This window comes from Artibeus jamaicensis, unplaced genomic scaffold (genome assembly GCF_021234435.1).
Source record: "Artibeus jamaicensis isolate MK-2021 breed Jamaican fruit bat unplaced genomic scaffold, CSHL_Jam_final contig_444, whole genome shotgun sequence".
In the NCBI taxonomy this organism is placed as follows: Eukaryota; Metazoa; Chordata; class Mammalia; order Chiroptera; family Phyllostomidae; genus Artibeus; species Artibeus jamaicensis.
Window position 1 is genome coordinate 7,980,967 of NW_026521831.1, and position 15,861 is coordinate 7,996,827.

Genomic DNA, 15,861 nt, shown 5'->3' on the forward strand with positions numbered 1-15,861 from the left:
TGTCACCTTCCCTTCCCTTCTTTCTAAAAATAAATAAAATCTTAAAAAAAGAAAACTAGATCAATAAAATCTTTTAAAAAAAGAAAACTAGATCAATAAAATCTTTAAAAAAAAGAAAACTAGATCAATATCCCTCATAAACATAGAAGCAAGGACACAATAAAAAATTAGCAAATTAAATTTGACACTATAACACAGTTGACAGTATAGAATTTATCTCAGGAATACAAGGTTAGTTTAATATTGCACAGTAAGTCAGTGTAATGTATCATATTAATGGAATAAATAAAGAAAGTCATATGATCTCAAAATGTATTTAACCAAAATAGAAGAAAATGAATTTGACCAAAATTTACATTCACTCATGATGAAAACTCTCACCAACTAAGAATAGACAGGGACTCCCTCAATCTGTTTATTTAATGGTGAAAGCCTTAATACTTCCTCCCATCAGGATGGGGTGAAAAACAAAGATATCCACTCTCGGTACTTCTGTTCAACACTGAACTGGAGATATGAGCCAATGCAATGAGAAAAAGAAACAGAGAGAGGAAAAGGGGAAGGAAGAAGGAAAAAAAGGGAAAAGAGGGGTAAGAGGGAAGGAAGGGAGGGTGGGGGCAGGGTAGACAGCAGGCTGGCAAACAGGCATACAAGTTAGAAAGAAGAAAATGTTTTAATTACTTTTATTTGCAAGAGGGCATAGTCATGTATACAGAAAATTTTAAGAAATTTACAAATAAGCTACAAAAACTAAGTAAATTTAGCAAGGTTGCAAAATAAAATTAATATACAAAAATCAATTATGTTTCTATATAATGGCAATAAAGAAGTTGACTATATTTTAAACATTATTTACAACAGCACCTAAAACTGTAAGATATTTACAAATATGTTTAACAAAATATCTGCAAGACTTGTCCACTAAAAGCTAGTGAACATTACTGAGAGAAATTAAAACAAATAAATGACCAAATATGCCATGATTGTGGTGGATCAGAAGGCTCAATAGTAAGTTTTTTCTAAAGATATCAAGTATCCCCCAAACTAAACTACATATTCAATGTAATCCTAATCCAAATCCAAGCACACTGTTTTGTAGAAACTAACTGGCTGATAGAAAAATTTACATGAAAATGCAAAGGTCCTAAAAGGGTCAAAATAATTTTTAAAAAGAACTGGTCCTGATATATACTTTGTGACTGCAGCTTCACTGTAAAGCTGCAGTATTCAAAACAATGTGATACTCGTGTAAGAATAGACACTGGAGTAAAATATTGGGTCTAGAAATAGACCCGTGCATATGAGGTCAATTGGTTTTCAACAAAATAGTCAAGGTTATTCAATGTGGAAAAAGTAATTTTTTCCACAAATTGAACTGGAACAATTGGCTATCCTAAAGGGAAAAAGTCAACCCTTACCTCTCACCATTATGAAAAATTAATTACACCTGGCTGGTGTAGTTCAGTGGATTGAATGCAGGCCTGAGAACCAAAGGGTCACAGTTCAATTCCCAGTCAGGGCACATGCCTGGGTTGCAGGCCAGTTCCCAGCAGGGGATGCATGAGAGGAAACCATACATTGATATTTCTCTCCTGTCTCCTTCCCTTCCCCTCTAAAGATAAATAAATAAATAAAATCTTTTTAAAAAATTAATTACAAATGAATCATATAATTAAATGTAAAAACTATAAAACTTTTAGAATAAAACACAGGAGATTTCTTTATAAACTTAGGAAAGACAAAAAAATGGGTAACTTGAAATTTATCAAAATGTAAAATTCCTGCTCTTTGAAATGCTTTACAAAGCCCCTGACTGACAGAACATATTCACAATACATTCATCTGGCAAAAAGTCTTCTATTTTGTACATATAACAATAGACAAGCAACCTAATTTGAAAAATGACTAAACGATTTCATTGAGAACTTCCCCAAAAAGATATACAAATGGCCAATAAGCACCTGGAGAGTTGCTATCATTTGTTATCAGAGAAATGCAAATTAAACATGATTCTAATACGTGGTGATCAGAATATCGAACACTAAAAAAACAACCAACATCCAAAGTGTTGCTAATAATGTAGAACAACCGAACTCTCACACATTGCCTAAGAGTGTGTAACAGGATACAACCACTCTTGAAGAACTGCCTGGACATTTCTTTTAAATTAAGCATGCACTTAGCATAGGATCCAGCACTTTCACAATGAGGTATTTATCAAGAGAAATAAATGTGTATCTTTACAAAAAAATTGTATGGATGTTTATAGCTTTACTCATAATAAGTCAAAATGTTCATCAAGAAGTGAGTGCATAGCAGAGAGAAAGAAGGAGCTACTACCCTTTGCAACAACATGAATGGAACTGGAAAGCATTATGCTGAGTGAAATAGGCCAGGTGTTGAAAGACAAATAGCATATGATCTCACCTTTAACAGGAAGCTAAACAACAAAACAAACAAGCAAGCAGAAAAAAAAACAAAAGACACTGAAATAGAGAACAAGGGGACAATGACCAGAGAGGAGAGAGAAGGAAATTTAAGGGGAAAAAGAGAGAGGGATTTGGAGGAACAAATAGGAAGGACACAGGGGCATAAACTAACTGTGATATATCCATACAACAAAAAGCTATTCAGCATTAAAAAGAAATGAACTACTTCTACATTAACATGGATAAATCTCGGAAATGTTATGCTGAGTGAAATAAGCAGACATAAAAATGGTATGTACCATATGACTCCATTCATATAAAATCGTAGGAGAGGCTGATAACCAATCTATAATGACAAAAAGCAGATCAGCGGTTGCCCATAGAGGAAGTAGGGTACGGGTATGGATTGACTGAAAGAGAAACATGAAATCTTTGTGGGGCGATGGAAGTACTCTACATGTCGATTACCACATTGGTCACATTAGTGTCTAAGTTTGTTAACAAGTTATCAAACTTTGCAAAAAATGGGTCATTTTATTGCATGAAAATGATACCTCAATAAAGTTGATCTTAAAAAGGAAAAAAATTAAGGATGATCCAAATAGATACTTCAAAGAAAGAGAAATGTCATCGTAAAGACTGAGAAAAAAAACATGTGTCTGAAAATTACCTAGTCTATGAATCAAAACATTCCAGGGAAATGTGTGGCATCTGCAACATGATGCAGGAACACATGGCCTCTATAAAAGCAGGAGCAGAAAGTCATAAAAATTCAGGGTGAGACAGGAAGCCAAGAGAATGAGCTAAAAATGGATTTGGATAAGAAATGTGAGTGTGAGTACACTTCAACTACAACAGCAGAATTAGAAACCCTCCCTCGAAACAATAAATAGAGTTGATTTGGAAGAAAAGTTAAGTTATAGAATAAATTAACCAAAAAGCTAAGACTGTAGAGGAAAAGATAAATGGAAAATTTATGTGGAATAAAACATAAGATAATAAAATAAAATAAAATGTGGAAAATAGTGGTTATAATAGCTACACAGCACATAAAATAAAAATCTGACCTATAAATTATAGGTATCCCTCAAGAAAAATGCCAAGACAATTTGAGAAAAGCAATAATTTAAAATTTCATTAATGAGAAATTTCCTGAAAAAGGACCTATATTTTCTAATTAAAAGCACTCTTTACATTACAGGCAAAAGTTGATGAAAAGATATTTATATATAAAACATTTAAGAAAAATTCTTTTTTATAAATAAGTCTCTAAATTAAAAAACAAAAGGGATTCCTATAACTGACAAGCCCTTAGTTAGACTAACCAAGGGAAAAAGAGAGAGGGCCCCAAATCAACAAATTTGTAAATGAAAACAGGGACATCACACCTGATACCACAGAAATAGAAAGGCTTATAAGAGGCTGCTATGAACAATGATATGCCAACAAGCTAGACAACCTAAAAGAAATGGAAAAACTCTTAGAAACATATTGAATACAACTTACCAAAACTGAACCAGAAATAAATAGAAAATCTGAATAGACCATCTATAGTAAAGAGATTAAATCAGAACTCAAAAATCTCCCAGCAAAGAAAAGCCCAGGACCAGAACATTTCACTGGTGAATTTTACCAAATATTTAAAGAACTAATAACAATCTTCTCAAACTGTTCGAAAAAACTGAACAGGAGTTAACACTCCCAAACTCAGGTTACTGGCCCAGCGTTATCCAGTTATCAAAACCAGAACAGGATACTACTAGTAAAGAAAACTACAGGTCAATATTCCTAATGAATATAGATGCAAAAAATCTTGGTCAAACACTAGCAAACCAAATTCAGCAGCACATGAAATGGATCATTCACCACGATCAGTAAGATTCATCCCTGAGATCCAAGGATGGTTCGACACACACAAATTGATCCATGTGATACATCATATTAATACCAGAGAATGGAAGACTCATGCAATCATCTCAATAGACCCAGGAAAAGTTCTTGACAAAATTTAACAGCCATTCATGCTCAAAATGCTCAACAAATTAATCATAGAAGAAACATATCTCCATATAATAAAGGCTTCATATGACAAGCCCACAGGTAACCTCACACTCAATGGTGAAAGGCTGAGAGCTATTCTCTGAGATCAGGAACAAGACAAGAACGCTCACCCTCACCACTCCTAGTCCACATAATACAAAGTCCTAGCTAGAACAATCAAGCAAGAAAAAGAAACAAATGTTATCAGAATCAGAAAAAAGAAGTAAAATTGTCTCTATGTGCAGATGACACAGTTTTATGCAGAGAACATCCTAAAAACTCAACTAAAACACTGTTAGATCTAATCAATGAATGTAGTCAAGTTGCAAGATACAAAATCAACACAAAAATATCAGTAACATTTCTATACACTAACAGTAAATTTTCTAAAAACAAAATAAAGAAATTAATCCCATTTGTAATAGCTACAAAAATAATAAAATACCTAGAAATAAATTTAATGAAGGAGATGAAGGATATCTACTCTGAAAACTACAAGACACTGATGAAAGAAATCAAAGAAAACACAAATAAATGAAAAGACATCCCATGTTCATGGATTAGCAAAATTAATAGTTAAAATGCCAGTACTACCAAAAGCCATCTACAGATTCAATACAGTCCTTATCAAGAGTTCAACAATTTTACAGAAGTAGAAAAAACACTCCTAAAAATTGTATGGAATGACAAAAGAACCCATTTAGCCAAAGAAATCCTGAGAAAGAAGAACAAAGCAGGAGGCATCACTCTCCTTAAGTCAAGTTATAGTGTAAAGCTACTGGCACAAAAAGAGACAAATAGACCAATGAAACAGAATCAAGAGCCCAGAAGTAAACCCAAGCATACCTAATCAATGAATATTTGACAATGGAGCAGAAAATATTCATTGGAGAAAAGACAGTCTTTTCAGTAAGTGGTGCCACGCTAATGAATCTTTCCTATCTAATGAACAGAAAATCTAATGAATATTAACTGCAAAGAATAATAATAATTATGTTTTGTGAAATTATGAAAATTAAGCATAGCGTGGAAGTCAGGAGAGGGTAAAAGAAGTTAAAATCTTCGGTCTTTTACCTGAAAAGGTAAACTACTATTTTGTGCTAGACGCCGATAAGTCAAGATGTATGGTATAACCTCTAGGCTAGTAACTAAAAGAATACAAAACACAAAACAGCTCACTAAGAAAAAGGTAGAACACTTAATCAGTGCAAAAGATGCAAAACAGAGAGAAAAAGTCAGGAGAAATAGAAAGCATATAGAAAATGGATTTTTAATCAAATATATCAGTAATTACATTACATACATGGATTAAATACCCCAATTAAAAGCCAAGTGTCATGAAAATTGAGTTTAAGAAACAGAATAATATGCTGTTCATAAGACATGTGAAATATATGATTACAAAGTCAAAAACAGAGGAAAAGTTATGCTAGGCATTCGTGAAATCTAGTGTAGCTATTAATATAAGGCAAAGTGGATTTTAACACCAAAAAAAAGCATTGCTAGAGATAAAGACATGCATTTCATCACGGTAAAAGTTTCAATTCTCCAGGAAGCTACTGCATTCTCAATTTGTATATACCTCGTAATACAGCCTCCAAATGTATACAAGCAAATATTAATAGAACTACAAGGAGGAATACACAAATCTACAATCATAGTAGGAGATTTTAACATTCTATTTCTGGTAACTGATAAAAGAAAGACAAACCCCCAATAAGGATGCAGAAGATTTGAACTACACAATTAACAAATTTTATTTAACTGACATATATAAAACCCAGTATCCAACAACTGCAAAATACAAATTCTCTTAAAGTACACAGGAACTCTGAAGAAAGTATAAAAGTGTCAAAGGAATTAAAAATACAAAGTATATTGTCTGACCACAGAAGAATCGAGCTATAAATCAGTACAAAACCCCACTAGGAAAATCCCCATATATTTCTAAATTAATAATCATTCTCCTAAATGGCCCAATGAGTCAAAAATAAAACCACGAAGGAACTTCGAACTCAGCATGGCACAGGAGGTGGTAGCCAGTTCAACAATGCAAGAGAAATATAAAGCACAAGAATTGAAAAGGAGACATTAAACCGTCACTCAACATAATATAATTGCATACATGAAAAGTATCTTTGAAACAAAACTACAATAAATTATTAGATATTAAAATTGATCTAGCAAGGTTGCTGGATATAAGAACAATATACCAGAGTTAACTGCATATCTACATATTAGCAACAAGGAGATAAGAAGTGTAATTTTAAAAAGATATATCGCTGATGATAACATCAGAAAATAAAAACCTAAGGACATACTACATGTGAGATAGGCAAGACATCTACACAGAAAACAGCACTGAGAAAAACTGAAGAAAGTCTAAATAAGTGGAGATATACTAGGTGCATAGGTTGGAAGACTCAATATTATAAAAACATCAGTTCCCTAGATGGATCTATAGATTCAAGGCATTCTCAATCAATACAAATCTTAATATGTATGTTTATATGTGTGTTTATATGTGTTTGTTTATATGTATGTTTATATGTGTTTAACTGGATAAACTCTTTAACTCAGCAAATAGTTGAAAATAACCAGGAAGAAAAAAAAAAAAAAGAGGAAAAAGAACAGTAAGAAGAGAAAACAGGGGAGATGAGAAAGAGAAAAACAATTGTAACAAGGTGGAAAGACTTGCACTGAAGGATATAAAATTTTATTAAGCTACATTAATTCAGACACTATGGTGTTGAGAAAAAATACATAAACTGAACTAAACAAAGGATCCAGAGGCAAAACCATCCTTAAAAAAGGTACCACAGACCAGAAGGAAAGGGCGTTTTCAATAAATGATGTTGAGTCAACTGGCTATCCACAAGAAAAATTTTTGACTTGTGCACCTCACACCACACAGAAAAATTAATTCTAGATACAATTTAAATGTAAAAGGTAAAATACAAATATTCTGATGACTACGAAGAATATTGTCATAATTTTGGAGTAGGGAAAGACTTTCTTAGACAGGATATAAAAAGTCCTTTAAAGAAAAAGATTCTACTTCTAGAAATTTATCTGAGGAAATCCAAAACACGAATTCAAAAGAATATGGGCACCCTATGTCCGCTGCAGCGTTATTTATAATCACCAAGATTTGGAAGCAGCCCAAATGTCCATCAGTAGATGAGAGGATAAAAAGGCTGTGGTACATTCACACAATGGAATACTACTCAGCTGTGTTAAAAGAAGGATGTCTTACCATTTGCAACAGTATAGATGGACCTGAAGTGCATTATGCTAAGTGAAATAAGCCAGTCAGAGAAAAACAAATACCCTATGATTTTGCTCACATGTAGATCTAATGAACAAAAAGAACGAAACAAAACAGAGACAGACTCAGAGAGTACACTGACAGGTGCTAGGGAGGGGTTGGGGAGCTGGACTGGGGAGGAATTGATAGAAAAGAAAAACTTCATGGAAATGGACAACAGTGTGGTCACTGCCAGTGGGGAGGTAGAGGAGTGTACAGGGGGACAAATGGTGACGGAAGGAGACTTGACTTGGGGTTGTGGACACAGTACAGTGCACAGATGAGGTGTTGTAGGATTGTGCACCTGCAACCTGTATGTTTTTGTTAACCAGTGTCACCCCAATAATGCATTTATTGCACATAAAAGGAAAAAAAAGGTTGCTAATTTGATTGCATTAAAAAAAACCTTGAGCCCTGGCTGGTGCAGCTCAGTGGAATGAGTGTAGGAGGTGAACCAGAGGGTCGCCAGTTCGATTCCCAGTCAGGACACACGCCTGGGTTGCAGGCCAGGTCCCCAGTGGGGGCCACGTGAGAGGCAACCACACACTGATGTTTCTCTAACTCTCTTTCTCCTTCCCTTTCCCTCTCTCTAAAAATAAATAAATAAATAAAATCTTTTTTTTAAACCTTGAGTTAATCAAAATTATCATTTAGAGAATTAAAAAAGGAGATATTTGCAACATACATAACTGACAAAGATTATATAAATATCTAACTAGCCAATAAATAGATCAAAAAGTGTGCATTAGTGATAAGGGAAACGCAAATTATCACACGATTAGATACTTCTACATACCCTCAAAAATGGTTAAAATTTTAAAAACAAAATAAAGAACTGCCCAAAATGTAGAATATAGGCAAAAAGAACTCTCACGCTTTTTTAATGTAGGTATAAATTAGTACAACCCTTTTGGAAAACCGTTTGCCATTATCCATTAAAATTGGACATATGCATATCCTCTAACCGAGGAATCCTACCTTGGTAATGCAGCTAACGGAAATGCGTACATATGTGTACCAAAAGATATGTGGATGTTCACAGCAGCATTACTTATAATAACCAAAAGTGGCAACAACCCAAATATCCATTAATAGTAAAGCAGACACGTACACTGTGGTACATTCATTTGGTAGCTTATATATAGCAATAAACATGAACAAAGCACACAGTTATGCTCAACCCAAGGATACCTTGCACACAAACACAAATAAGTAATGTATGATTCCATTTACATAACATTCAAACTCAGGCGAAACCAATCTCTGCTGTTGGAAGGCAGGTCAATGGGTTTCCTTCAGGATAGCAGAAGGCGGTAATCATGGCAGTGAACATGGCGGGAGGTGTCCACAGAAACTCAAAATTTGTGTGTTTTTCTACATGTGTACAATGCACAGTAAAAAGGTTCAAAACATTTTTTAATTTTGTGGATGGAGAAAAAACTAAGATAATAAAAAGATAAGCAACTCACTGATGGGGAAATTTCGACATAAAAAGATGGTAGAGCTTCTTGTACTTGCTGGGAATACAACTCAGAAATCTAACTACTAATTTGGTTTAATCTTGCAGTGCTGTCTGTAGTTAGCTAAGCCCTCTCTGTGTTTTCAACATTCTCTGCCCTGGAAATAATATATCTTCCCACACCTTTTGTCTCATAGTTTGAGTAGAAACTATAGCACAACTGGTGCTGACCTTTGCTCACGAAGGCTGTTATTTACCTGTTGGACACTGCTGAAGGGAATTGCTAAATAATTTCTTTCTTCCCCACAGAAGCAGAGCTTCATAGAACAACACAATGGGTGGGAGGGGGCCGTCATTGCCAAGAAAACTATAATTTTTTTCAGCTTTAAAACTCGTATTTAATGCCCAAAATACTTGGGGTAGTTTTGGTTGTTGATAAATACTAATAAACTCAGAAGAGGCAAACTCTGTAGATGACCTCACTATTCGGTCATATTCATGCCAGTTGCAAATATTCCTATGTTATTATACTTAAAAGCAATAAATAATTTATATACATATATAGAGTTAAAATTACAGTGAATTACTAACAATTATTAAATCTATGTGGCTATGTATGTTTCATAGTGTTATTCTTTAAAATTCTGTATTTGAAAACTATCATACTAAAAGGTTGGGGAGGTAACCTTGTATAATTATATACAATGTGATCTCAACTTTATTTTAAATGTGCAGCAAAAAACTGAAAGGAAATATATCAAAACGTTAACAAATATAACAAATGTTAAACCAGAAAAATGTGGGTTTTCCATGAAAATAATCTAGGTTCAAATTCAGGCAGAGTTTCCTTATCATACATCTGAATTTAGTGATGTGACTTAAACTATGTCCCACTCCTCATCCTTACCTCTCAAGATTTTTGTGAAAGCTAATTAAGAAAATGTCTACATGGCCCTGGCTGGTGTAGCTCAGTGGACTGAGCACGGGCCTGCAAACCAAAAGATCACAGTTCGATTCCCTGTCAGGGCACATGCCTGGGTTGCAGGCCAGTTCCCAGCAGGGGATGCACCAGAAGCAACCATACATTGATTTTTCTCTCCTTCCCTTCCCTTCTAAAGATAAATAAATAAAATTTTAAAAAAAGGAAAATGTCTATAAAACCTAATCTGGTGCTTAGTCTATAAATTCTGTTCAATTAGGAGAAAGGTCGAGTATTAAATGAGACAATAAGCAGCAAGAACAATGTCCGACAAGCAGACAGTGCTGGATAAATAGTAACACACAGACCAGAACGGTTCACTGTTTCCGTGATCTCCCATTTTCTGCAGAGAATGCCGTGACCCACTCACTCGATGGGAGTCCCAAGAAAGCTGCTTCCCTAGCGACTTGGACAGTGCGTGGCGGGTAGCAGGCACATTATGATGCTGTCAAAAGAACGGAAGTGTGTGGAGACGTGATTACAAGGATGGACTGAAGAACGAATGCCCGTAGGCAGAGAGGCCAAGCTAAGAAGAAAGAGCCGCTCTGCTCTTAGTCAGCACAGGCTGAACTATATCCTGGGAAGACAGGTTTGTCTGGCCCTTCAAGAGAGTGTGGTCACAGAGGGAACTGGAAGCAGCTCTCAATTTCCCCGGGGGCCTGTGGGATGCTCTAAACAGACTAATCTCATCATGTGGCTTCTCCCTTTACAACCAGTCTGCAGTTTCCCTTTGCCTTTAGGATGAAATCCAATCTCCTTCACCGGCCTTCTGCCTCTCCCGGGCTGCTCTCCCCCTCTCCCTCCACTGTCCGGATGCATTCAACTTTTTGGAATAACTAAAGTATGATCACGCTATCTTTAGGTTCCAGTCCAAATCCACACAGTTCCTTCGGCCTCAGTCTCACATTTTACCCACTAATGATTCACTCCCCTCGTAACATCTAGTGGGTGCATCTCATTCAGGAATCAGCTTACACGTCACTCACTGAAGAACATTTCTTGACACCTCAGCCCTCCTCAACTTGCCTACCCTGGAGGTGAGGTCAGAGGTCCTTTCTGTATGTTTCCACAGCACTATGAACAGTTGACCCCCGAACAGCCCGAATTTAAATTGCACTTATGCACGGATTTTTTTTCAATAATACTATAAATGGACTTTCTCTTCCTTATGATTTCCATCATAACATTTTCTTTTCTCAAGTTTACTTCAATAATACAGTATATCATACAAATAACACACAAAATACATGTTATTCACCTATAATCGGTAAGGCTACCCATCAACAGGAGGTGACCAGTAGTTACATTCTGGGAAAGTCTAAAGTTATACAGAGATTTCCAACTGTGCAGGGGGGTGGGGCATCAGCGCCCCTCATTCCTGTGTTGTTCAAGGGTCAACTGTACTTGTTCTGCCTTATCACTCACCACACTGTCAGGTGCTTTCCTGGTCTTTCCCCCACGATCGAAATGTACACACTGAGATATTAGTGATTGTAGTGTGGTTTTTCATTGTGTTACCACCAGGACCTACAATAATGCCTAGCTAATAGCAGATACCCCATGAATATTGATTGAATAACTGGATTAGTTTTCATATCTAGATTGTACTAAGCTCCACGATGTCTGATTGTGTCAAAAATGACAGGGCCTGGAATGTTAAATTACTCTTCAAATATTTACTAAATAAATACATTTCATTTAATACTGGTTACCCATTCATACATCCTATAAATGCTTATTTCAGGGATCTGTTGAGAGGGGTTGGTATCAAATATTTCAGTTATTTCACCTTTTATTTTATTAATGCTTCCAAGCTACTTTTGCTTTTATATTCAATTATCTATTTAGCAACACTTCAACATTCTCTACTACCATGGATATAAAACCCCAGAGATACCAATTTCTATTTTTTAAAAATGACTTCCTATCTACCTTCACTGTCATAATTAACAGTATTGCTGCCACTATAGCCAATATTATTTGTTCTGAGTTTAGAATAAGGCCACCAAGGACCATCAAAGCCCCCCCAAAAACAGGTGTTAATAACTCTAACACTTGGCTTTAATCAGGAACATAAGAAACAGAATTAAGTTAATTCCCCTCTGAACCACGTCAAATCACCTTGGAAATACGAGCGATGCCAAGAAAGAAGTAGGATCTAGAATATCAGTACACAATCCCACAATAACTTGAATAAAAGCTAATTGTGGCAAAACAACCACTTCTTCCATTTTCAGAATATTATGTATACCATTAAGGGCACAGGGGAGAAGGTAGTCGGGGGCATCCAAAACTCCATTAGCCACGGGTTGCTTCTTTGATTTTATGATATATAAACATAACCACAACAGAGGACCTGGGGTTGGTTTGTTTTTGATAAACATATGTCATTACATTTAAATGTCATTACATTCAATGTTTACTTCTCAGTTATTAATGACACCAATAGTCACCAACTGTTATTCTGGCCAACGAGGTTAGCAGGGTCATTTAATGTTCACTGAGCGTATAAACTGGTAACGCTGAACATGCTCCAAATCTTCTCATCAGAACAGAACTGGCCACCTGAAGTTTTGCTCATGGTGAGCGAACGTGGCACTACACTGCACTCACACCTCTGCAGGGATTAACATCAGCGGTAGTTAAGACCACAGAGCAACGTGTAGCAAACTGAGCAACAGGAAACTGAGACTTACACTGCAGTGTCATAAACGCTTCTGAAATTAATTTTCATTAATTCATTTTATACCACCCAGTTTCAGAATGGATTTATGGCAATGTCTAGAGGCACATACATAAATCCAGCAAGAGAAAAATGTAGATAAGCAGGTAAGGCAAACAAGACACAGAAGAAATGAAGCGGGGGTACCACGGGCCTGCCCTCTTCTTACCTGTGTACTGCAAGCCCCTGTATTCACTTATTGCCCCGGGAGGTTTTAAATTGGGCCAGTAATGGAACAGCATCTGCACAGCTGGCGGTTTCACTTGGGAGGGCCCATAGGCTATCACGTACAAGAGATCCTAAAGGAATGGGAGGAATATTTTGACTTAGCATGATCAAATAAAAATAAAGGGAGCTCGTTCAATAGTACCAAAGCAGTGAAAATTTCAATAGAGGGTTTGAGGTGGTTAATTCCCCTGGAATCTCATCATCCCGACATGCTTCTCAGATGTGATCATATTAAAACATTAGTTTTTATGCCTTACTTATTACTAGCTCCTTTACTTAATAAGTTCCTAAGTACACTATCTTTTAACAAATTCTCCTTCTCCACTCAGAATAATGTTAAATAATCGATTTTCAAACAGCACAAACCAGTTTGCTAAACACTGCATTTTTTAATTTCCTAAAACACATGTCTTAACAATTCACATTTCCTATTTTTAAAAAAGACAGATTCTTAACCAACCTTTTAAATTAAATAAAACTGTCATATAATACAGTATGCACTAATTCCCAGATTAAGTGATAATCAATGACTTCTGCTGGCAAGCCACTGTGTTTAAGATCATCCCTGCTCTAAATGATAAATAATTAACTGGTAAGAAATTATAGGTTCTACACACCAAAATGATAAGACATCAATACATTTGACCTAAAAATACTTTTAACATGCAAACAACTTTTACTATTGATATATTACATAAGTTAAGTTTGTGGCTAGGAGTTAAATGTGGCTGAAAACTTACTTTCCAGACTTCTTGTTTATATTTCATGAGGCATTCCAATAATTGACAATGATACACTGTAAGGAAGAAAATGTAATTTGAACATGAAGTGTAAATACCAGATAAAAACATCCTTTGAGATATAATAAACTATATTAGTATGACTTTCACTCTAATCATTAAATTGGAAATCACTTATTTCCATATTATCAAGCTTTTCAAAACATCCTATAAGCCCTTGACTTTACCAAGCTTTTATTCCAAGATCCTTGAGAAGTGTATTTCATTCATCTTATCAACAAAGGAAATATTAAGAAAATTCCCTAGTTATCATACCTTTACAACAGAAACTTATATCAAGGTAATCAAGATCTACATAGGGAAAAAAATAGCCTAAAAGGATTGTAATAAAAGGCCACATTTATTGAGCATCCATTATGCTGGGTGTTGCGCTAAGAGCTTCCTGTATATAATCTCACAGCTGCAGTGTTGCAGGTAGGAAACTGAGACTCAGTTTCCTATCTTCCCAAGTTTGGACAGATAGCAAGTGACAGAAGGATGGATCAGAATGATGGATTAGAGTGGGTGTCTTATCATTTGATTGCCAGTTCCATCTGCTGAGGAATTCTTAAAAGCTGTGCAACAGCAGGCTTCTTTGATTTGCCTATGCTTACTTGGAGAACAAAGATACTTTCTCAAGACCTAAGGGAGCTGTTTGGGGTGTTTGTATTTGTTTTTCTGGTTGTTTTTTTTTTACCTTCCCGAATCCATCTTCCAACCCTATTGTGACGCTGAAGCATAGCTCACTGTAGTCACCGATGACCTCCTTGTTGTTCGATTCAATAGGCATTTTTCAGTCTGCCTTTTACTTGACCTTCACTGGCATACAGACTGGTCACTGCCTTCTCTTGAAAACTTTCTCTTCCCTTGACTTCATGAGTGCCTCTCTCCTACTACCCTTTGCAGACACTATCATTGCTACTCAGCTGCTAATGACCCCTTTCACCTTGTCCAACTCCCAGCACAGCCTGCCACTAGGGATGGCCATGTGACTCAGTTCTGGCCAGCAGGATCCAAGAGAATCTGTTGGAGAACTTGTGAAACACTTTTTTGCTCTTTGATCAAAGGAAATAGGCACACCAGGACACATTGCTCAATTGCCCTGACTGATTGATCCTATTACCTGCTTGTGGATGTGGCTGTGTAAGAATATAATAACCTTCACAGTGGCAGCCATCTTGCAAACCTGAGAAGTTCAAGAAAAACACAAAGATGCCATCTCAGCCCCTGATACTATGGAGCTATCTCCACGACTTCCCACTAAGTAAACAACAAATCTTCTTGTCGTTTGAGGCCTCTGTTAGTCAGCCAAACACATCCTGACAGATACAACCTCTCTGTCTCCTTGGCAAGCCTATTCTTCTACTGGACCCTTCTCTTCTGAGTTCCTGAAGGCTTGGTCATAAATCCGCTCCACTTTTCATTCTGCACTCTCTAGTAATCAATGTCACACTCATATATAATTCAATGTACACCATCTACATGGAAATTCAATGACTGCCACTGGACACTTACATGTAGGCTCAAAGTTCATTACTTCTAACACAGTTCTATTTTGAATTCCAGGCTCATAATACAACTTCCTGATTATCACTGTCTATTTTTTAAGTAAGCTGATTTATTCACATTTTTGTGTTCTGGATGTATAGAATTATTACTGAGGTCACATATAGAGCTTTTCCCCCAATTTTACTGAGATATAATTGACAGAATATGTTAGTCCAAATGTACCATCTCCTCTGAAATATCTCAAAGACACCTTGGACATGGCATGTGCAAAACAGACCTCATGAGCTTCCCTCAGAAGCGTGGGCCTCCTCTCCCAGTGCCCCCTTTCTCAGTGAACAGACCAGCCATGCATTCAGTTACAGGACCAAAAGCTGACCAGACCTAGGCAGCTCTCAGATGTACCCAATTT

The 15,861-nt window shown here is 36.1% G+C and overlaps 1 protein-coding gene across 3 annotated transcripts in view; it reads right to left on the reverse strand.

Moving 5' to 3' along the window:
• The window catches only part of UNC79 (unc-79 homolog, NALCN channel complex subunit), a 162,292-nt gene that overhangs the window by 130,954 nt on the left and 15,477 nt on the right, over positions 1-15,861 (reverse strand). For all 3 annotated transcript variants that reach the window (XM_053665979.1, XM_053665978.1, XM_053665980.1), the window contains 2 exons: positions 13,905-13,960; positions 13,106-13,235 (listed from right to left, as the gene is read on the reverse strand). In XM_053665979.1, the coding sequence (XP_053521954.1) occupies positions 13,106-13,235; positions 13,905-13,960 (186 nt within the window). The remainder of the gene's footprint in view (positions 1-13,105; positions 13,236-13,904; positions 13,961-15,861) is intronic.